Source organism: Talpa occidentalis, unplaced genomic scaffold (genome assembly GCF_014898055.3).
Source record: "Talpa occidentalis isolate TD23 unplaced genomic scaffold, MPIMG_talOcc4v2.1 talOcc4.8, whole genome shotgun sequence".
Lineage (NCBI taxonomy): Eukaryota > Metazoa > Chordata > Mammalia > Eulipotyphla > Talpidae > Talpa > Talpa occidentalis.
The window spans coordinates 52766059-52788032 of NW_023605194.1; the positions used below are offsets into that span (position 1 = coordinate 52766059).

Genomic DNA, 21974 nt, shown 5'->3' on the forward strand with positions numbered 1-21974 from the left:
CCCGGGAGGCCCAAAAGTTGAGATTTTTAAAACTGAAAAAAAAAAAAAAAAGACAGGAAGCCTGTTTTCTAAGGCTAAAGATAGTATGGACTCCTATAGCACCACTAGTCTATGTAATGAAGTAGCCAAGAATTTAAGCTGCTGAGCTGGGATTTCCAGTATTGTCTGCTTTATGGATAAATTAAATTCGTAAAAATTCAAATTTCACCCCAGGAAATGGGCAGTAAATTGATAGCTGGTAGCTCAACCAACAGGTACTAAAAAAGAATCTGAGATTCATGTATTTTTTTTTTTAAGATTTCTTTATTTATACAAGCCCTGGGGTACAGGCCAGAAGCGTGGAAGGGTAAGAGAATTCACCAGAGACTGCTGAGGGGAGCAGTGGGTGAGACAGGAGAGGTCTGCCGCACCATGTGGGAATCTCCCTGGCCAGCCGGGAATCAAACTGGTGCTGCAGAGGCTGCGGACAGCTTCACAGTGTTGCGTTCAACCTGCTGCTCCACCAGGGAGGCCCCATGTATTTTTTTTTTTAAGATATATATATATTTTTTAAAGATTTATTTATACAAGATTGATTGATTGATTTATACAAGCACTGGGTACAGTCAGAAGCGCGGGAGGGTGAGAGAATTCACCAGAGCCAGAACGGGGAGCAGAGCAGGCAGAAGGACCGAAGTACACTGCTGAGGGGAGCAGCGGGCGGCAGGAGAGGTCTGCGCGCCATGCGGGACCCTCTTCCAGTGGCCGGGGAGCAGCCGGGGATCGAACCGGCGCTGCAGAGGCAGCGGGCAGCTTCGCAACCCAGCGTTCAACCGCTGTGCCACCGGGGAGGTCCTAAGATATATTTTTATTTATGCATACAGGAGCTGGGGTGCAGGCCAGAGGTGTGGGGGATGGTGAGAGGATTCACCAAAGACAGAGGGGAACAGAACAGGCAGATCTACTGAAATATACTGTTGCAAGGAGTAGTGGGCAAGACAGGATAGGTCTGCTGCGCCATGCGGATTAGCTCCCTGTCTGGGGATCAAACTCATGTTGCAGTGGCTGGCGATAGCTTGATAGCGATAAACATTAACTCCTGCACCACCAGGGAGGCTGATTCATGTGTGTTTCAACCTGTCTTCCTGCTCTCAGACCCTGCAGGCTCTCAGACTCACAAAGGCGTCCTTACTTTCCAGCTATCCACTGTCTCCCACTCTTGTTACTCACAAGTATTGTTAGCAGAGGAGGCAGGCTCATGATGTACCTCAAGTACCTATTTTTCTTTCAAGATCCTCTGTACTTGCTGGTTGGACAGGACCTACCTTTAGGTCACAAGGTGATGAACATCTTTTTTTTATCCTGGGGTGTTTCCTTGCCTGGGTTTTACCATGTCCAACACCTGTGGATTCCTCAGTTCTGAAATAAAAGGGTAGATTTAGATGATTTCTCTTGCTAATTCTGCCTCTAAAAATCTGGGACTGAACTAGCTTAGCTTGGAAACAGCTGCTATATGGACATTGGTGAGAGTAATAGAATGGGTAGCCCTGAAAGGGACCTCAAATGTCATCTGGACCAACTTTTTCATTTCATAGATGAGAACATAAAGACTTACAGTGGCTGAGTACCTGCTGAAAACCAAGTAATTAGAAAGTTATACATAGGGAATGACAACTTTGACTTGATTTTGTTTTTGTTTTTGTTTTTTTTTGGAGTTATTGATTAGCATTCTGCATGATTAAAATTCAAAGTAATTGGGCTTAAGTTTCTCAAATAGATATGTTACTACAAAGTGATGTCTCGCTTGAATTTTCACTTGCATACCAATGACCCCCTATAAAGTTTCATTCTTTCTAAAGTAAAATTTCAAAACTAGATGCACTTAAAGCATCAGTGCCAGAAAATTGCCAGCTTTTTTTTTTTTTCTTCAGTTTTCTTAAGTAAGGGGATCCTAATGGTTCAATCAAAAAAATCAAATTAACAAAGTTTAAGTGACTTCCTATTCTCAGTAAAACTTTTTCCTTCCTTTAGTTGAGACGAGAGAAGATTGACCTTGAAAATACCTTGGAACAAGAACAGGAAGCACTAGTTAATCGTCTCTGGAAAAGGATGGACAAACTTGAAGCTGAAAAGCGGTTCGTTTAGTTTTGCAGTTTGGTCTGTGTGTGTGTTGGGGGCGGGGGGGGGGCTACACCTCTGGGTGTGATGGAGGAATATCAATGAGGCACTTTAATTCCTTGGTTGGTGCTTGTCATTTTCTCTTGCAAAATGAAAAATTTTGAAAGCCTTTGAACTACTATTGGTCACCTCATTTTCCCCCTTTTTTTTACTGTTTCAGAAGACTTTGTTTTCCTTTGGTGTAAAAAGAATGACAGAATTCACCTTTAAATTGTTCTGAAAGATGGTAGTAGACTCAAATGTCACCTTACTGAGTTGGCTTTCTCATTTGTTTTCTCACATGCTTAGGATATATGCATTATGTGCATCTCTAGAAGGCATTTTGCCAGGAAGACTGAGATTTTATTAGAAAAATTATGTTTGAAAATTTAGTGTAAAGAACACTGGTCTGTATTTAAAGTTGGGATACTTTGAGTTCAGTATATGTACATGAATGTGAAATGTCATTCAACAGCAAGAAATTCTTGAATCTCTTTGTACCAGATATTGTGTAACTTTTACTTTGCAGTACTGCATACATCGAGGTGGAAGGGACAGGGTTTAAAGAATGGCAGAGAGGTTCTCTATGCAGGATATGTGTATGAATGTATAGAAAGGAGTTTCTGAACAGTATTTATGAATGTTTCATCAGGATCATGTTTGTTAACCAAATTTTTTTCCGTAAGTATTTAGTTTGGATGAATATCCATAAATGGAGTTCATCTCTACATTGGTCAGCCACATACATATCACAAGCTTTAAGAAAAGTGAAAATTAGAAACATGTTTACAAGGAAATATTAAGCTGTAGTAGAATCAGCTCTGTTTTGCATCATTGTAGTGATACCGATTTGAGGTATTGTAGTGACACTAATAAATTGAATGTCGTAATATAGGGGTCACTGCAATACATAACAGTTTTCTTAATAAGAGCAAACCTGAAGGTAATTCACAATTTGCACTTAGTCAAAGTCAAAGGTAAAAAGTTAGAGGAAAACAAGTCACGTCACCCAGTAACTTAAAAGGAGTTATAGAGCTATGTTGTTAGTCTTTTGAGAACTCACTTGGAGGTTTTATATATGTTAGAATCAAATTATTGCACTGAGTAATAGGTCATTTTGTAGGTCAAAAGCTGTCAAATGTATTTTTATGTGATTCAAAAACCAAAAATAATTGGAGAAGGTGGCATCAGTAATGATTAACCCTGTAATTTAGGTGGTTTTTTTTTTTTGTTTGTTTGTTTGTTTGTTTGTTTTTTCATTTTTATCCCTGCTGTGGCCTGAAGCAAAGGGCCTTCAGCAGTTTGTGGTGCCCTCAGGATTATTTTTTTGGGAGGAAATTTTAGAAGTTGAGTCTCTTCACGTGATGCCATTCTCCAGGGATATTCATAGTACGTAGCACTTAAATTTCAACCCTTAGCACTGAGAGAGTGAAATTCCTTTAGTATGTCCGTGCCCTCAGACCAACATGTTGAACATCTGACAGCAGATAATTTTGCGTGCTTCTGTATGCCAGACATCATAATCAGAAGCAAATGTTAGAGAATTTTTAGTAATGCTTAATATCAGTGGCTAAGAAAAGAAAAAAGTAGGGTGAATCCTTTGGTACTTACTAGCTTTTGACCTAAATATCAGGTCAAGGCATCCAGAAGCCAGCATAAATGAGCAGGAGGGGCTTGCTATTAAAACAAACCCCTAGCTAGTAACTTCTTTGGTCTTTAGAAGGCAAACTTTTTTATTGTTGGAATTTTTTCTTTTTAATGAAGAATCCTGCAGGAGAAATTAGACCAGCCAGTTTCTGCTCCCCCATCACCTAGAGACATCTCCATGGAGATCGACTCTCCAGAAAACATGATGCGCCACATCAGGTTTTTAAAGAATGAGGTGGAGAGGCTGAAGAAGCAACTGAGAGCCGCCCAGTTACAACGTACGTAGCTTTTAGTCTTTTGTCCGTGGAATTAATGCATTTACCAACTACAGGGTTTCATCAATATTTACAGTTGAATTTCCATGAATCAAATTAATACTGAATTTAATTGCCAGTACATATTTATATAAGTATGTATAATCCTGGAATACATTTTTTTTTTTTTTAGTATTAATTTAAATTAGATTTTGAAGTATTATAGTCAGGCAGAGCAAATAGTGTAGAGGACAAGCTATTGATTCAATTTCAGGAGGAGAATAATTTCTGAGCATTTTAAGTCAGTAATACATTTGTTTGGGCCTTCCTATTTCTGCTTTTGGGGTGGTCACATTTATTCGGATATATAATATAGTGAAAAGTATGCAGGGAAAAATTAATTCTCCTTTTCACCTCTGATTCCCAGCCACTCAGTTTTCATAATTATCTGTTTTTAATGTTTTTCATATATATGTGTGAGTGTGCATGATATAAGCTTCTTTTATGTAATCAGCACATGAACATACTCTTCTTTTTTTCTGTGTTCACTTACTATAGCTTGTAATTTCTTTTCCTGTCGATACACACAGAGGTGCCTTACTCTTTTTTTTTTTTAAGACCATATAGTATTCAGTTATATTTCTATATTCCATAATGTATTTAACTAGTCCTATACCAATCAACCCTTTTTGGTTGAGATGTTGCAATCACAGTAAACATCTCTGTATGTACAGTTGATACCTCTGCAAAAACACTTTCAGGATAAGTTCCTGGAAGTGTCTTTGTTAGGTAAAATGCAAGTGCATTTGAAATTTCACTGATTCTGTTTTTCTTCTCAAATTCATTGCAAGTTCTAATCCAGTACTATATCAGATGTTACATCAAGATCATCTTTTAAAAAAATACAGTGTGTTAGTTTTCTATTGCTGATATAACAGTTGGCCATTAACTTAGTAGCCCAAAACTATACAAATTAAAAATCTGGAGGTCTGACATCTTACTGGGTAAAAATCAAGGTGTCAGCAGGGCTGGTTCCTTGTGAAAATCTCTAAGAGGAGAATCTGTTTCCTTGCTTCTCCTGCTTCTGGAGGTTGCCTGTGTGCTTTGACTCCTGGCACTGTCCTTGCATGTGTGCCACTTGCATTTCTGTCATACCTTTTTTCGCTCTGATCTTCATATCACCTCTTTTTAAGACCCTGTGATTACATTAAACCCACCCAGCTAATCCAGGATAAGCTCCCCATCTTAGGGTCCACAACTTAACCACATCTGCAAGGTCCCTTTTGCCATATAAAGTAACATATTACAGGTTTTAGTGACTAGAATATGAGCATCTTCAGGCAGCCATTATTCTGTCTGACTCCATCCAGGTTTCTGGGCTTATTGGTGGCTCCTGGTTCCCTGTAGTTTTTAACACAGATAATTGTGATGTGTACCCTGCTTGAGAACCACTACACATATCCTTTGGAAACAAATTGCGGAGTTCTTAAATATTAGTTTTTCAAAGGTTTTTTGAGTTTTTGCCAAGCTGTTGTCCTTTTAACACCTTTCTAAACTCCTTTCAGTGCCATCAGTTTGCATTATTCTATGTCTACTTGCCTTTGTGTGCCCCAGACAAACATTTTACAAGAAACTTGGAAAAAAGCTTATACTCTCAATACTATACTATTTGGGCTTTGAAGACACTACACATACCCACAGAGGCATCCATAAGTGTTATTTTGATACCTGGACAGAGAAAATTGAGCAGGTGGTACTTGAACCTCTTTCCCCAGTGGTTCTCAATTCCATTTGAACATTAAAATACCAGGGGAGTTGTTTATATACCAGAGGATAGCACTCATTCTCATGGATTCTGTTTTAATATTTTTGGGGGGCTGGGAGTATCTGAGTGTAGGTATAACTTGAAAAGGAATACATAATGGAAAGGCCACCTTTGTATCATCTGGGAACCACCTCTTTGAGTCTGGCAGTCACACTCAATTGATGTCATCTTTAGCTATTTCAATGTGGCTGAAGATGGCACTTAATACTATTTCAAGGGTGGGAAACACAGCTTAAGCCCTCAAGTGCTGGGCCCCTAAATCTAGGGAGGTCTGTGAGAGACAGAAAGTAGGTGACTCAAGCAAGTAAATCCAGTTTCTTAAATCAGGTGTGTCAATGTATAGGCAATAGGCACCCAGGGGACACCATGGTGTCACCCCTCTGTGCCTGGTCTTCTCTGTGCCTCTGGCTTCTGGGTCAGTTGCTGAAGTTCCAGGAAATTTTGCAACTATCACTGACTGACATTCTTGTTATGGATCATAGTTTAAGGATCACCTCTCCAATTTTCCAGATGCTAAAAGATTGCCATTTCATTTGAAAGACGGTATTTCCTCTTAAACTATCATTCCTGAAGCCTCATGAATCTAAATTCTTTGAAGCTTTCCTGTTTATTAAAATGAAAGGTAACTTGGTCCAACAGCCACTCTTCTCTCCTAGAAACAATAAATACTCGGAGGAGCCCTTCTAGTGCTTCCTGTAGAGCTAGTGAAAAATTCTGCATGCTTGCATATTTGGGATAAAATAATTTAAATCGTTTATATTAAAAGTGTACTTTGTAGATATTTTCCCAGCATGCCTTCAATTAAAGAGATTTTTGCATCTGGATTAGACAGCAGGGTTTCTGGTTATATTGAAAACAACTGAGGGATTTAGTATATTGTACACAGAATAGTGTTTAATAATTTTGGTATTTTTATATGAATTTTTACAATAAGGATTTTTTTAAGAGTTTTTGGTATTTTCTATAATGGTGCTGGCTTAGAAATCATGCAATACTCATCATCAAAAGTCATTTCCTAAATTCCAGACCTTCATTAAATTGCTTAAATAGGAAAGTAATTTGAGAGACTTGGAAGTTTTGAAGTGGGACCAGTTTAGGAGAGAGAAGTAGTCATGTGGCCTTCCGTGCTTTCCTTCTTTCTTAAATTTGAACCTAGCTAATAATAAGGAGCAGTAGCCTACAGGGCAGTCTCTCAGACATGGTCATGACCACTCTGAAAGTATCACTATTTTTCAGAAAAGAGCAGTAGGTGGAGGTTTTCCGTTTTCTGAGTCCTGTGACTGAGATAGGGTAAAAGACAGAAGCAAGAAGGGTAAACATTACTGGGTTATTTTGGTTACTTAGTAACAGCAGATTCTGAAGTAAACCAGAAAGGGAGTGGGTTGCCATACTTAGCCACTTGCCGGAATGGTGCTGGAGTTTACCAGGAACTCTGGCTCGGAGTAACCTCAAGGGCAGAGGTTGCTGTAGCTCCAGGTAATGCAGCAGCAGGAGACTCTAGAGCCCTTGAAGTGTCAATTCAGGAAGATTCATGTTCCTGAGGGGAGAGAATGTGATTGGCTCAGTCTGGGTCCAGCATTTAGATCCTGTGCTAGTCAGTCTGACCTGGGACTACAAAAGACAAACACAAAGCGGTGTTTGTCTTAAGCAAGATGCCGTCCAAAGAACCTAACTACATACAAACCTGCTGTTTGACACAAAAAAACTGTGTAAGCCAGGGACACTGTCACAGGCACAACAAAAATTAGTCTTATTTGAAGTAATAATCCCAAGTTATTTACTGTCTAGATTTCTGCTTAATAGGATTACAACTTATCTAGAGTGTCCTGGTACACTGGTTCCCCACCTGCCCCCACTGCAGGGCACCGGTGTGCTAACAATGTGGCAGGCGCTTTCTCACAGGAGACTCCCCACACTTTGCCTGGAGTTGCAGGAGAGCAGAACTGGTGCCTAGGGGAGAGTCCCTGGCTGAATCTCTCTCCCCACAGTTTCCCCTGCTCTCTCAGCTCCAGCAGAGTAGAGAGAGCTCCGGTGGCTACTAATTCCAGACTCAGCTACAACAACTCCACCATTTACTCTTCTACATCAAACACTTTAAAAAGCAAGTAAGTGAGACAAAGATGCCTAACCTTCCAATATTACTTCATTTTATATTTTTTCTCTAAATGCAAATGGTTGGTCAACTCTGATACTTGGGGTGACCTGTAAAACCAGATCTCATCTGTGTGGGATGAGAACTACTAACCCTCTGTCTATGGCATAGCTGCAGTCTCAAGATTTGAGTGTGACCGGGGAACACAGTTTGATTGAGATACCTTGCTTTTCAGATTCAGAGAAAATGGCCCAGTATTTGGAGGAGGAGCGGCACATGCGGGAAGAGAACTTGAGACTGCAGAGGAAGTTGCAGAGGGAAATGGAGAGGAGAGAAGCCCTCTGTCGGCAGCTTTCTGAGAGCGAGTCCAGCCTGGAAATGGATGATGAAAGGTGAGTATGTGTCTAATGAGCCTTGTTAAACAAACAGAAAAAGAAAACAACCCAGACTCCAAGAGACCTCCTTCACATCCTGTTAGATGTGAAAGGAGATGGTTCCACATTTATTTACTGGGATGATGAGTGCCACCACATCAAAGTAGATGCTTAGAATGGGAAAACAAAGATGATTGACTATTTTCCTTAAGCCCCAAAAGAAGAATTGCCTTTCCAAAATTATTTAGAGGGAAAGTGAGAGAGGTGGGGTTAGGAGTAGTGAGGCAGAGTTTACATTTGCTTTTGAATTAGTCTAATTCTGTGTTACTGTTTAAAACCTGGGACCATATTTGTTCATAGAGCAAGCCATAGTACAGACGGAGGAAACAAATGCATACAGAGATTAAAGAACCAGCAGGAAATAGGAGGCTAGTGACAGCCAGAAGCCTTGCCTTAAGACACTTGGTAACTTTTGAACTGTTTTGCAGTTACTTTTAAAAATAAAATGAATGCCGTGCCTTTATCTACTTAAACCTGTGTATTACTCAAGTCCCCTCATTATCCCACTGAGAAGTGGACTGAAGTAGAAGTCATACTGTACTAACCTAGAGGAAATGGCGTTTCTCTCACTTTCAGATTTTCTTTTCCCTCCTCACCTCCCTCTACTTGGGAGTGACCTGTTTGAGATAAGTATCAAATGTAAATTGAAAACATGTTGAATTGGGGCAGGAAACCTGCAATTAGGGAATTAGTTTTTCTCTGAACCGGATCATTTCTTCAAAGAAATGTCCCTGTTCTGGATTAGGGCTAACTTAGCCAGACAGTGTGAGAGGTGAGATGGAGCTTCTTTGGGGACCCCTCCAAAATAGCCCCAGGCAGCCAGTATCTGACCAGGGTCTGCTAATGACTATAATGAGGAGTACTGCCTGGTGATGCCAAAATACATTGCTTAAAAACATGCAGGCAGTATCAGCAAATGGGAACTCATTCTATTTCTGTTAGACCCCTGGAGCTAACAAGACTTGTGATCTATTTGCTGTGGACAATGGCATTAGCTTTTCAAGAAAAATGTGAGATTTTTTTAGAATGGAGGTCTATTTTTATAATTGAAACATTATACAAACAGAGCAGTGGGTCATCTATTTAAAACCTCTGTATGTTTCTGAATAAAGGGTATTCTTACACGTTTATATTCTAAAACTATCATCCTTAACTCTGAATTTCACTAATCTATTTCTGATAGTATGATTGCTCAAAGAGTGGTTTCTGAAATCCTTATCCTTAACTGAAAATCATTCCATTAAGAAGATAAAATATGAAATAACTTATACCATAAGACACAGAGCAGACCATGTGTTAACACACATACCATGTACTAAATTTCCAGTAAGACTTGCTCCAAAGGACAATTTCTTTGAATTATGGTGACAAAACTGGAACTCCTTCAGACTTCCAAGTTTTGTGTTTTTGGTTTTGTTTTGTTTTTTTCTCAGAACTTGTATTTACTCCAAAAGGTTTGCCTTTCCTTTTTAGGTCAGCTTATCCCAGTAGCATACAGTTGCCCAATAAAGATTTCTCTTCTCCCTACTGGGAATTATATAACACATTTGGGAGACAGAGAATAGATACATGAGATGTCTACGAGTGTGTTTATTGCTTGAAGACCAAGAGATAGTCTCGACTGCCTCACAGGATGTAGAATATGAGGAGAAACCCAACCTGGTGCCACCTTCCTGGGCTGCTGAAAGGATGGTAGAAAGAGCTGGTGGTGGGTAGCCCACACCAAGTTTGGGAACCTGGTTTTCTCCAAGTTGAATAAATGAGTGTTGAAATGGCTGTTTTAACATTTCTCTTGTGAATTGATTGATATCAGTGGTGGAGATCGTACTTGGGATAAAGATGTATGTTCATGTCACCATTCCATCCTTTGGTTGCAAGGCTGCTGAAGAATAACATGATGAAGTCTCTCAAGCAGAACTTTCTTTCATCAGTCTCTGTGCTTGTTCAAAAGTGAAAGCTGATGTTCCTTATGATCACACTTGCACATTTTCAAGTGTGATGTGATTTCTGAATCCAGAAGAGGTCAGGTCCAGCATTGTTTGGCTACTGTGTGCTGCAGTAGGCTCTCAGTGCTCATGTCTTTTTATTACTTTCTGCTGTTAAGCCAAGTTTGCTTTGTAGACAGTTGGCATCCAGTTCATGGAAATATATATCCTTAAGCTTTAATTTGATGGCATAAATCTTAGAAGATTGAGAAGGGTTTGACTTTCAAATAACAATTTAAACTTAGTCATTGAAATATGGATGTGTCTATAATTCTTAGGACAGTGGAGATGAATTTCTGCATAGCTGTTGTGATGAAAAGAACCTGGTCCTCTCTGTTGTATGATGCAGCTGTCACCAGGCCTCCACCCTGAGCTAGAACTTTCTGGATTTTCTAGCCCCTACCCCTGGGGGCTAGAGTTTGCCAAGCAGTGGAGCACTATGACACTATGACAGCAGTCATGCATTTTACACTCATCCCTTAGAGCATCATTTGCTAAACATTCACGAGATTTGATCCCCCAGGCATTTTCATAGGAGCATTCTAAAGAATGACTTGAAATGCAGGCAACTCTCATCAGCACCTTGTCTCCTCTTAGGTATTTTAATGAGATGTCTGCGCAAGGATTAAGACCTCGCACTGTGTCCAGCCCGATTCCTTACACACCTTCTCCAAGCTCAAGCAGGCCCATATCACCTGGTGAGTACATGTTCTCAGAAGTTTCTGAGACCGATCGATACCTGGTATGTTTGATACCCATTCCACAGTATGCTCCCTTTGCATAGAAATACCTTGTAAACCCAGAGACCCATGATGTGTTGTGTTTTGTTTTGCTGTTTTTTTTTTCCAGAAACATCAAAAACAAATCATTGTCAAGACTGATTCTTAGCTTGAAATTTTTAAACATAAATGTAATGTCAGCTACTGTTTGTCTTCAATTTTTTTTTAACCTTAAAGGAATTTAACTCCAAAAGACCTTTTTATTTATTTATTTTTTAAAGATTTATTTAATTTATTGATGCATACAAGAGCTGGGGTACAGGCCAGAGATGTGGGGGGTAAGAGGATTCACCAGAGACAGAGTGGGGAACAGAACAGGCATACAGACTGAAACACACTGCAGAGGGGAGCAGCGGGCAAGACAGGAGAGGTCTGCTTCACCATGTGGGTTGCTCCCTGGCTGGGGATGAAGTCGTGCTGCAGAGGCTACTATTGCGGTGCTTAACCCCTGGCGCCACCAGGAAGTCCCCAAAAGACCTTTTTAAAAGACTGTCTTGACTGTGGTTTTAATTGCTAATAGAGTGACGTTAATATTGATTTTGTTGAGAATTTTTGCATCTGTGTTCATCAGGAAAATTAGCCTGTCGTGTGTGTGTGTGTGTGTGTGTGTGTGTGTGTGTGTGTGTGTGTGTGTGTGTGTGTGTACGCACGTGCACAGGCGTGCATGCGTGCGTATGTTCTTTGTTTTGTTTTGGTGCCAGAGTGTTATCAGCCTCTTAAAATGTGTTTGGAAGCATTTCTTCTTTCTCGGTTTTTTTGAATAGTTTGAGAAGGATGGGCATTGATTTGTCTTTGGTTTAATAAACTCATTAGTGAAGCCATCAGTTTCAGGACTTTTGTGGGGTTTTCGATAAATTTTGATGTGTGCTTGGTTTGTTCTGGTTCTCCATTTCCTCCTGATTCAATCTTGGATAGTTGTGTAATTCTAAGAATTTGTCCATCTCTTAGATTATTCACCTTACATGCATAAAAATGTCCATAATAATCTCTTATGATCTTCCATATTTCTGAAATGTCTATTGTAGTTTGTCCTGTTTTTTAATCTTAGAGTTGTCTCTCCTTTTTTTACTTTGCAAGTCTTGCTAAATGTTTGCCTTTCAAAGATCAGCTTTTGTTTTCATTGGTCTTTTGTACTGTCTTTTTAATATTGTTTTATTTTTGCACAAGTTTTTCTTTCCTCACTTTTGGTTTTGTTTTGTTTTTCTAGTTCCTTAAGGTGGGAGGTAAGATTATTTGAGTCTGGTTTCTTGATGTGGGACTGTATTGACATGATAATATTTTACTATTCAAGTGTCTCTTCTTCCTACCCCCATCTATTACAAGTTTTCTTTGGGTGAATTTCATAGGGATTATACACCTTGGTATCTTGTTTTATTTTAGTTAATATGTTTTTCATGAATTATTTTTAGTAAATTATCTTTTAAAGTATAGTCTTGAGTTTGTGAACACTGAAATGAATCTTAAAAATTTTACTTAATGCATTTCTATATCTAAGCAAGAGAAATTTTTTCAGCAATAGCTTCATAAAGTCACAGCTGCTATTTAGAAGACTAGAGTTTTGGATTTGGCTTTTTCAACATAGGGTTTTAGATTATTAACACTTACTATTTCCCTGAGCTAGAGGGTCTGATGCATGATGATTAGAACTTAAGAAAATAAAAATTTATATAGTTATGGGCCTCTGAGAGTTTATAATCAAAAGGGGAAATATAAGAAAGAAGCTTTTAATACTAGGCAAAAAGTAATGAAATTTACATATTTTATGTCCCCGCAGAAGGTAAGTAAACCATGGAACATCCACTCAATGGAATACTATTCAACCATAAAAAAAATTGACTATTGAGATGTGATAATTTGAGTGAATTGGAGGGGTGTTAGGACGAATGAAAGCAGCTGATCTCAAAAGGGTTCAATATTGTATGATTTCATTTACATAGCATTCTCAAAGTGAGAAAATTACAATGATGGAGAATGCAGTCATTACCAAAAGTTAGGATTAGAGGGAAGGTATGATTTTAAAGGGATTAATAAAGGGGTGTATTTTTGTAATGATGGAACATTTTGTATTCTAATAATGGTTGAGTTACTCTAATGTATACATGTGCTAAAACTCCATCCATTTGTACACACACAAAGATTACAATATACACTGATGAAATCCAAATAAAATCTCTACCTTAGTTGTTAGTATTGTACCATGTCCAGTTTCCTGGTTTTGACAAAGCTGTGGTTATGTAAGATATCTTTGGGGGAAGCTAAATGAGGGATACATGGGAACCTTTAGTATTTTTGCATCTTCTTATGAATCATATATTTAAAAATAAAAAGTAAAATTTTTAAAAAGCTAAATTGTGTAAAAGGAAATTTAGAGAGAGAGCTTCCAAATTAGATTTTGAGATGGGATTCCCTTCAAAAAGGGGTTAGTGGAGTTGAAACCTAATGAGCCCTTGCTTTGTACCAGATACTTGGAGCACCTGGTGATATCAACTCATTTCATCCTCAAGCAACCTTGTGAGTTAAATGATCTAAAGTCCACTATCACTCAGTACCAAGTGCAGCAGCTTATGTCCAAGGTAATGTGGCAGTTTGTTCTGGACTCTGTGCCTTTCTAAAGGCAGAGGACACTATGAACTGAGATGCAGAGGTCAGAATCAAGAGCAATAAGTTCTCTGTGGTTCTGTTCACAGGCTGCTCTGAGGCTCTACTTCCTCAAGATTCTGATTCATCTGTTTGTGGTTGGGTAAGGGTTTTCATACACAGTGTCAGAGAACGCTGACCTAGAGAATCAGGAGATAGTTTGGAGTCAGATGCAGAAGCCCTATATAATTGCCAGAGGATTTTTTTTTTTTTTTTTTTAAGCTAGGGAGTGGAGGATCTTCAAAGTTTCTTGATTAGTGGTTTGACTGGTTTATAATTAAAATTGGAAATAATTACCCTAGTAATTTTACAAAATAAGCCAGAATTTTTTTTTTCTTCCTTTTTATTTTCTTTTTTTCCTTTTTTTTTCCTTCTTTCCCCCCCCCCAGATTTTTTTTTTTTTTATAAATTGAACTCCCTAAGCTTTTCTGTCTGCAGGTAAGGATCCATTAGGATCCACCTTCATATCCTTTCTCCTAAATTTCATCACTTTAATAAGAAAATAGAATTAGTTCCCCAAAGCTGTTCAAAAAAAATTCTTTCTCCCAGCTGATAAAACACCACAGTAAATTGCCAGTTACCTCCCAAAATGGTACTTTAGGCCAGACCTCACTTTTGTAAATGTGAACTAACAATCTGTAATTGAAAATGGAAAGCAGTACTAGTTGATCATCAAACCAAGAAATACTTAGCATGAGCTGTTCTGGGACAGGACAACAAAAGTTAGGCTTGGTGACTCCATGTGTCAGTGTGACTTCAAAAGATGGCTTTGAAAAGTGTCCTCAACAGATTGGACTTTATGTAACTTAGAAAAGAGGTAAATGGAGTTCAAGCTTCTTGGCATCCAATAGCTGATCTTAGGTGTGAAGTGTTGACAATAGATTCTTTAATTTGTGCCTTTGTTTCCATTTTCATTCAATAATTAATTTAAAAATTACCCCGTGTTTGATAACCATGGTAGATGGTTGAGAACTCCAAGATGTAAAGTGACTTTTATGTGGTGACTAGTAAGTGATGCCTAGACCCATGAGCACCTAACTGCAAAGGTCAGGGCTGCATGGCTTCCACCTGGGTGTTGGTACTTTAGGAATGCTTGATAAACATAACTGTGCAGACCCCAATCCAGACTTACTAATAGTAGAGCAAAGATGGGAACTGTGTACTTTTTTGAAACTTTAAGGATGATTCTAGGGTCCTAAATGAAAACTGTGCATAATAATGAAATGGGCTGGTGGGGTTTTTTCATTGAATATCCTGAAATGCAGAGTTCTCAGTGGTGATTTTGTTTGCCTTTGTGACTTTTACACACACACATGCACATACACACAAGTGGTATTTTGTTACTATTGGTGTGTCTTATAATACTTCCCCTGTTCTTTTATCTGGCTTTTTGCCCCTCAGCTCTGTTTTTTCCAGCTTTGTTCTTGTGTTTTTCTCATCGTCTTTCGACTACATCTCAGTTGAATTCCTGGCACGGATTTATTTTTTTTTTTAATTTAATAAAAGCATTTAACACGAGATCTACCTTCCTAACAAAATTTTATTTCTATAATTCAGTATTTGTATTTGTAGGCACAGTGTTTTACACAGCAGATCTAGAGAACTGTCGCAATTAGGGTACTGAAACTTTTTGCTCACTGAATAATGATTTTGCATTCCTTCTTATGCCAGCCCTTGGTAACCACCATTCTGTTGATATTCTCTGCTCCTATGAGTTTGAGTTTCCTCATATAGGTGGACTCGTGCAGTGTTTGTCCTTCTGTGCCTGGTTTATAATATCATTAGCATAATGTCCTCCTGGTTCATCCCATGTTGTCAAACATAATGGCATGTCCTTTTTAAGGCTAAAAAAGTCCTGATTTCAACTCTTTCAATAAATATCCAGAATTGGGATTCCTGATTACAGTAGTGCACGAGGGTTCCCTTTTCTTCATACCCTTGGCAACACTTAAACTTTATTTATTTTGTAAGGATGGCCCAACTAACAGGTAGGTGTCAGATGCTATCTCATTATGGTTTTGATTTGCATTTCTCTCACGGTTAGTAATATTAAGCTTTTTTCCCATATACCTGTTGGCCACCTGTATGCCTTTTTTTTTTTTAATGCCTATTATTCAGTTGAGTCATGTATTGGCTACTGAGTTGTAGGAGTTCTGTATATTTGGGTACTAACCCTTCATCTGATAAATTGTTTGCAAACATTTTCTCCCATTCCATAAGTTAGCCTTTTTATTCTGTGGATAGTTTCCTTTGCTGAGCAAAACCTTTTCCGTTTGATGTAGTTCCACTTGTCTATTTTTGCCTTCATTGCCTGTGCTTTTAGTGGGAAATATCTGAGAAATTATAGTTTCGGGTCTTATATTTAAGTTGTTAATCTATTTTGAGTGGTTTTTGTATGTGGTATAAGATGGGGGTCCTGATCCGCTCTATTGCAGGTGGATATCTAGTTTCTAGTTTTTCTGGTATCAGTTGTGTAAGAGACTGTCCTTTCCCCATGGTGTATTCTTGGCATCCTTGTTGGAGATCATGTGACCATTTATGCAAGGTCTTATTCCTGGGCTCTCTGGTCTGTTCCAGACCCTTTATTGCCTATCCTTTATTATCCAGCAGACCACTTAAGGAGCCCACTAATCACCTTACCTGTTTCCATTTCTGTTGGTGACTGAGAACTGCATTCGAAAGTCTCATAACTGGTTGGAGACCCAAATGATTGGGTTTGAAATAATACTTACAAGTTGTTGTTCTATTTCAGGTCTGTCGTATACCGGTCATACAGTTGGTTTCACGCCACCAACTTCACTGACTAGAGCCGGAATGTCTTATTACAATTCCCCTGGTCTTCATGTGCAGCATATGGGAGCATCCCATGGGATCACAGTAAGTATTCACAGGGCAGGAAGCAGCTCTTTACACTTGATGGGGGTAGCAGCTGGTCCTCCCTGGGACACCAGGTTGAAGCCCTTAGACATCAGTTCTAACATTTTCTTCTGCCCACCCCTGTCATTTTATCTTAAAACCGTAGCGACTTCCCAGTGGTTGGATACTGAATTCTGGGGTTGAAACTAAAGTGTTTCTTAGGGGGCAAACCTTCAACTTCACTTTCTGTGAAAAATTGCCCTATGTGAAATGTAATTTGGACTCTATCCAATGCCTCAATTGAATTCTGGCCAGCTCCTTGCCATTACAAATTATAGTTGGTTTCCATAATGTCCAAGATATTTATTGTCTGTACCACCCCACCTTACTTATCCTTAATCCTCAGTGTTCTCCCTGAAATTAGCTCTTTTTCTTACAAAGAATTTTTTCCTGGAATTAGAAGCAACCCTCTGAGGGCATTTTTTTTTTTTCGTTAGACCTGATTCTTTGATTGATTAATAATAGTGATTGGAAATGTACCGGGGGTAAAGAATAGGAGAGAATGAAAGATATTCCAAATAAAGGGAATTTTTAAACAACTCTACAAAAGCATGTGACATATTTCTGAATTTTGTTGCAGGTTTAATGGGCTTTATGTTATAGCAGAAATGTTTTTGGTTTAGCTGTTGCTTTCAGGATGTTAAATTCTTGTTTTGAGTTGTAAAGGGAACTGGGGACATAGAACTGACAGAAGAGTTCAGCACATGACAGAAAAGGGAGCACAGGACAGCCAGTTTTTAAGGTTAGGACCATCTCATTGAAGAGTTTAAGTTCAGTAGTTTGCTCAGTGCACATTTCATACTAATTTCACACAGCCTATTCATAGGCAGTAGGTGTAACTGCTACCTGGTCTTCATGTTTTTGTTGCTAGTTCAGAGACCAATAGGGATGGACAAGGACATCACCGCTAGTTTCTTGTCTTTGGTCAGCTGCACACTAGCCTCAGCTCTGAGTGAGACTGTTACATAGAAACAAGCTGTCTTTGCCTAGACTGACCACCGCTCCTGTCGTCTCCACAGAGGCCTTCACCACGGAGAAGCAACAGCCCTGACAAATTCAAACGGCCCACGCCACCTCCATCTCCTAACACACAGACCCCAGTCCAGCCACCTCCACCTCCGCCTCCGCCGCCCATGCAGCCCGCGGTCCCCTCGGCAGCCACCTCGCAGCCCGCCCCTTCGCAACATTCGGTGCATCCGTCCTCCCAGCCTTAATGCATGTGCTTAGTCTGAATCTCATGTTGGGACTCATACAGTGGAGCCATCTACTCAATGCCAAAGGCTTCCTCCCCTGGCATATTTGGATCTGACTTATTTGCACTGAGGTTATCTAGGCTTCACTATTAATTGTGTTGTAAATGTTTGTCGGAAACGCAGCCAGTGTTGTGGGTCTACAACACTAAACAGACGACTTTTTCCATCAGTGTTTTACTTGAATCTCCATGTACATCCATTCCCTGGCTGGAACATTTGCTATTCAATATTTGGTAATTCAGCAACAGTGTGCAATTTTTGCTTGGCCCCAGAGCTTCATTTTCCTGGCTTTTAGGTTTGTAAAATAAAAAGGGATATCTTTTTTATATTTTTTTTTTCATGAATTTGCAGAAAATTCCCGCACTGTTATTACCCACCCCTCATGGTATTTACCAGACATACCAATAACTCAGCACTACAATTCAAACCTTTGAAAAATCTAGCTTTTGGTGTAGAATGCAAAGTTAGATGGATCAGTGCCCAAGTCAATATACTGTTTAATAGAGCTTTCTACAGATACACTTTTTATAGGTTATTTTCAGGATATATCAACGTCCTCGTCTCTGATAAAACAGATAGCCTAAGTAGTGGATATGGCTGTACCAAACATGAGATGGATAATTACTGTATATTAAGGTGTGATTCTTTCATCATCTGTAATGTTAATCTACCCAAAATGGGCCCCCCCCACCCCCCACACATGAGTCGATAAATGTTGTCCTGCCCGCCAGTGGTTGCGATGGCTGATTAGAATGTGCTATTTGATTTCTGCTGCAGAAGGCGATGTGATTGTAACTAAACAGCTATTTTCCCTTTCCATTCATTGTTTGTGTTCCCCTGAAATAGAGTTTGAACAAATATTTTAAAGGTGCAGAAATACTATTAGAAAATACTATTTGAAACGAACATTATAGGAATATCTTGGCTTCATGGCCAGAAGATACTTTATTGCTTGACAGAGAAGTAAACAGGTGTAGAGGAAAGTAGCACATTAGCATTGATGACTGCTTATTTCCCCAGTATAAGCAAGTGCAGTGTATAAAGAAGTATATTCTGAATACATTATTCCCATTCGTTTAGCACAAATAAATTGTTTGGTTTCACTTTGAAGTGGAACACTGTGAGTCACTCATTTCTTAATACTTGCCACATCTTTATTTTTGCTTTTCAGCAGTTACTGTTTTGTACTTTGGTAGTAAAGTGATTTTTACCACCTGTGTTTGCATATTTATATATGCTGTGGATGAAAATAACTTACTAGAGAATGTATATTTTATGATGAGAATGTGTATCTGTTGGATATAATCAGAACTGAAAATTAATTTATCAGTAATTTTTAAGAGTCCATGTTTTGTGACAACCATCTCTAATAGCTAGCTCTTTGTTCAACACACTCCTAAAAATAAGGAACCATGACATTGTAGATATTTAATATTGTACAGTATAGAAACCTCCATTTTTGCCTTCGAATGCATATTTAAGAGTTACAGAAAGAAAAATGTCTCGTTGGATAATAGTGTTTGACTAGCATTTTAAGAATTTGAGAGTAAAAGCAACAATAGGATTTTTCACCTCTTCCTGCTTCCACCCCCAAACTGAGAACATCACTCAGTTGTTTGGAAGATACCGTACATCTCTATAATTTTATTTATGATGTCTCTGTAATATACATAATCGTAGTTCTCAAGTATGGGGAAGAAGTTTGGCATTTAGTTATTGAGGCTGTCACTTTTTAATTCTATCAGACGGAATCATTTCAAACCCGGGGATTTCACCAACAGCTCCCTCCTGGTACATTGCCATTCCGAGGAATTCTGAGAGGAGGCAAAGAAAAATTGCCTTCATGGTACAGTTCTCGGTTTTTCTTATAGGAGAAATATGGTATATGTTTACAAGACTCTTTATAAGATTACAGACTTCAAAGCTGTTGGAATAGTGTCTTGCACGCAGAGTTCATAATGTAATGATCTTCCTTCCTCTTCCTATCTATTTAGTTACCTCCTGAAAGCACAAAAGTCAAAACATTGCCATATGGTGAATAAAAAAGCACTTGGAGTGAGCAAACAGTTCCTGATAAGTATCTTTTTGTGACAGGTTCTTGATATTCAGATAGAAATGTAGTGCTGGTTCTCCTCATTTCATTGAAAACAAAGCCCAGCTCCTTCAAACAGCACTTTCAACCTTAATCTAGTTGCCTCTCCCATTGAACATTCAGAATTGATAGAACAAACACTACGATTTTGAACTCATGCTGTTTCATGTCCTTTTAAGGTATTTTAGGACCCAGTGTGGAGACTGGGCAATACCTACTAGGACAAGTTCTTGGCAATTGTTTAGTCACCAGGAACCCAAAAGGTTTCTGACCTGAGCCCATGGAGGCAAGATCCTCCTTGCCCACGGGAAGCGGGTTTAACCTCGGGTCCTTCTCATGAGGGCTGAACGTGGTTACTGCCATTCCTGTCGCCCGCCTGCCCAGAAGGCCTTTGTAAAATCAGTAGCCATCCAGAAGGCAGGCCGGAGCCGGCGTTGCTTCATTTTCCTGTCTTGCTGACAGAGACCCTTGGCTACCACTGTGCTGCTAATAGGATAAATACTCTGTTGCCAGATGACCATGCCTTTTATACAAAACCAAATTACCTAATACCTGACACCTCTCTGGGCTCTGAACTGCTTTCTCTCATCAAGCATGCTGGCCTTCTAGACAGAATGGTAGAAATTTGGCAGATGTTGGAAGTATTTAAGATTTAATTTAACATGCTCCTTTGTTGATTAAAAGGAGTTTTAAATTCTGAGCTCCTGACCAGCAACCATGGAATGAATTGTGTGACCAGAATGTGGCTTTGACACCAAGTGCTGCTGTCCCTATGTAATTGGCTTCTAACAGATTCGACCAGAAATAATTGATAATGTGAATTTTTGTTGACTCTTCGATTGTAGGAAAACAGATATGTATCGCTCTTTATTACAAAGACACGAACTTTGCCTGCACCAAGCCTTGCTTGTAGAGGATCCTGGAGAAGGCAGGAAAGAGCATTGTTACTTGTGCTTTGAGAGCTTGATATTTGTATCTTTACAGAAGAAATATTTCTGTGTAACTTGATCTTCTGTCTAGTACTTGTCTTATAGGTAACCAACACTGAAAACTTTGTAGTGATGACTACCAAAGAAATACCTAGCAAAACAACCTTTTATTTCCAAATTATTAAAGAGCCAGCCATTGACGCTGCTACGTAAGTTCCATGCTCAAGAGCCATTGTAAGAGATTAAGGGTTTTTTAGGTTTTTGTTTTCTTTTTTCTCTTTAGTTTTTTGATAAAACATACACACACAGCTGTTAGCTTAAAATGATGGGGAGCATTTTCCAGGTGCTCAGCAGTTGTGATTAACTGCCAAGCTGTGGTTGCCTCTTGCCAGGCAATTGAAGGAATCCTGTGTTCTTGATAGCGTGGGTGCTGTGTGTGTGCGAGTGTGCGTGTGTGCATTCATGCCTTAACTCTGGTTACTGCTCAACTTTAGTTCTTGATTTAGTCTGCACCGTCATCTAGATTGTATTGTACATCTCGATCTGAACTTCATCCTGGCAAAAACAAAGTTGCAGGCACAACAGTTTAAGAATGCATTCCTCCGGAAGAGTTTGGTCCAGGTTGACCCTGAGCCGCCTTTGGACTTTATTTGGAACTTAGCATGGAAAGCAAAAGTGGGCTGTCGAACACAAAGACACCAACAAGGAAGAAAGGAGAACCGAGTGGAGCATGACTTTTGCCTCTGCCTATCTGTGCGCACATCTGTTCACGATAGCTTGTCTACAACTTGACTAGGTTGGAGTTCTGGTAATAGTGGCGATCTTGAAATTCTTGGTCAGAGTTTAGAGAGATGTAAGACTTCCAATTAATGTCTTATTTACTTTATGTTGATTAGTCTTTGATACATGTGCTGAATCAGAAACCTAAATAAAGATAATTTTTTAAAATGTACCTCATGAGCCTTAAATCCTCTCTCTTTCTAGTCCTTGAGTCA

The 21974-nt window shown here is 39.1% G+C and overlaps 1 protein-coding gene across 1 annotated transcript in view; it reads left to right on the forward strand.

Moving 5' to 3' along the window:
- The window catches only part of CCDC6 (coiled-coil domain containing 6), a 98751-nt gene extending 76820 nt beyond the window's left edge, over nucleotides 1-21931 (forward strand). Inside the window, 6 exon segments of the mRNA XM_037497270.2 lie at nucleotides 2011-2114; nucleotides 3901-4061; nucleotides 8190-8346; nucleotides 10971-11071; nucleotides 16542-16666; nucleotides 17725-21931. Coding sequence (XP_037353167.1) covers nucleotides 2011-2114; nucleotides 3901-4061; nucleotides 8190-8346; nucleotides 10971-11071; nucleotides 16542-16666; nucleotides 17725-17919 — 843 coding nt within the window. The 3' untranslated portion in view covers nucleotides 17920-21931.
- The last annotated feature ends 43 nt before the right edge of the window (nucleotides 21932-21974 follow it).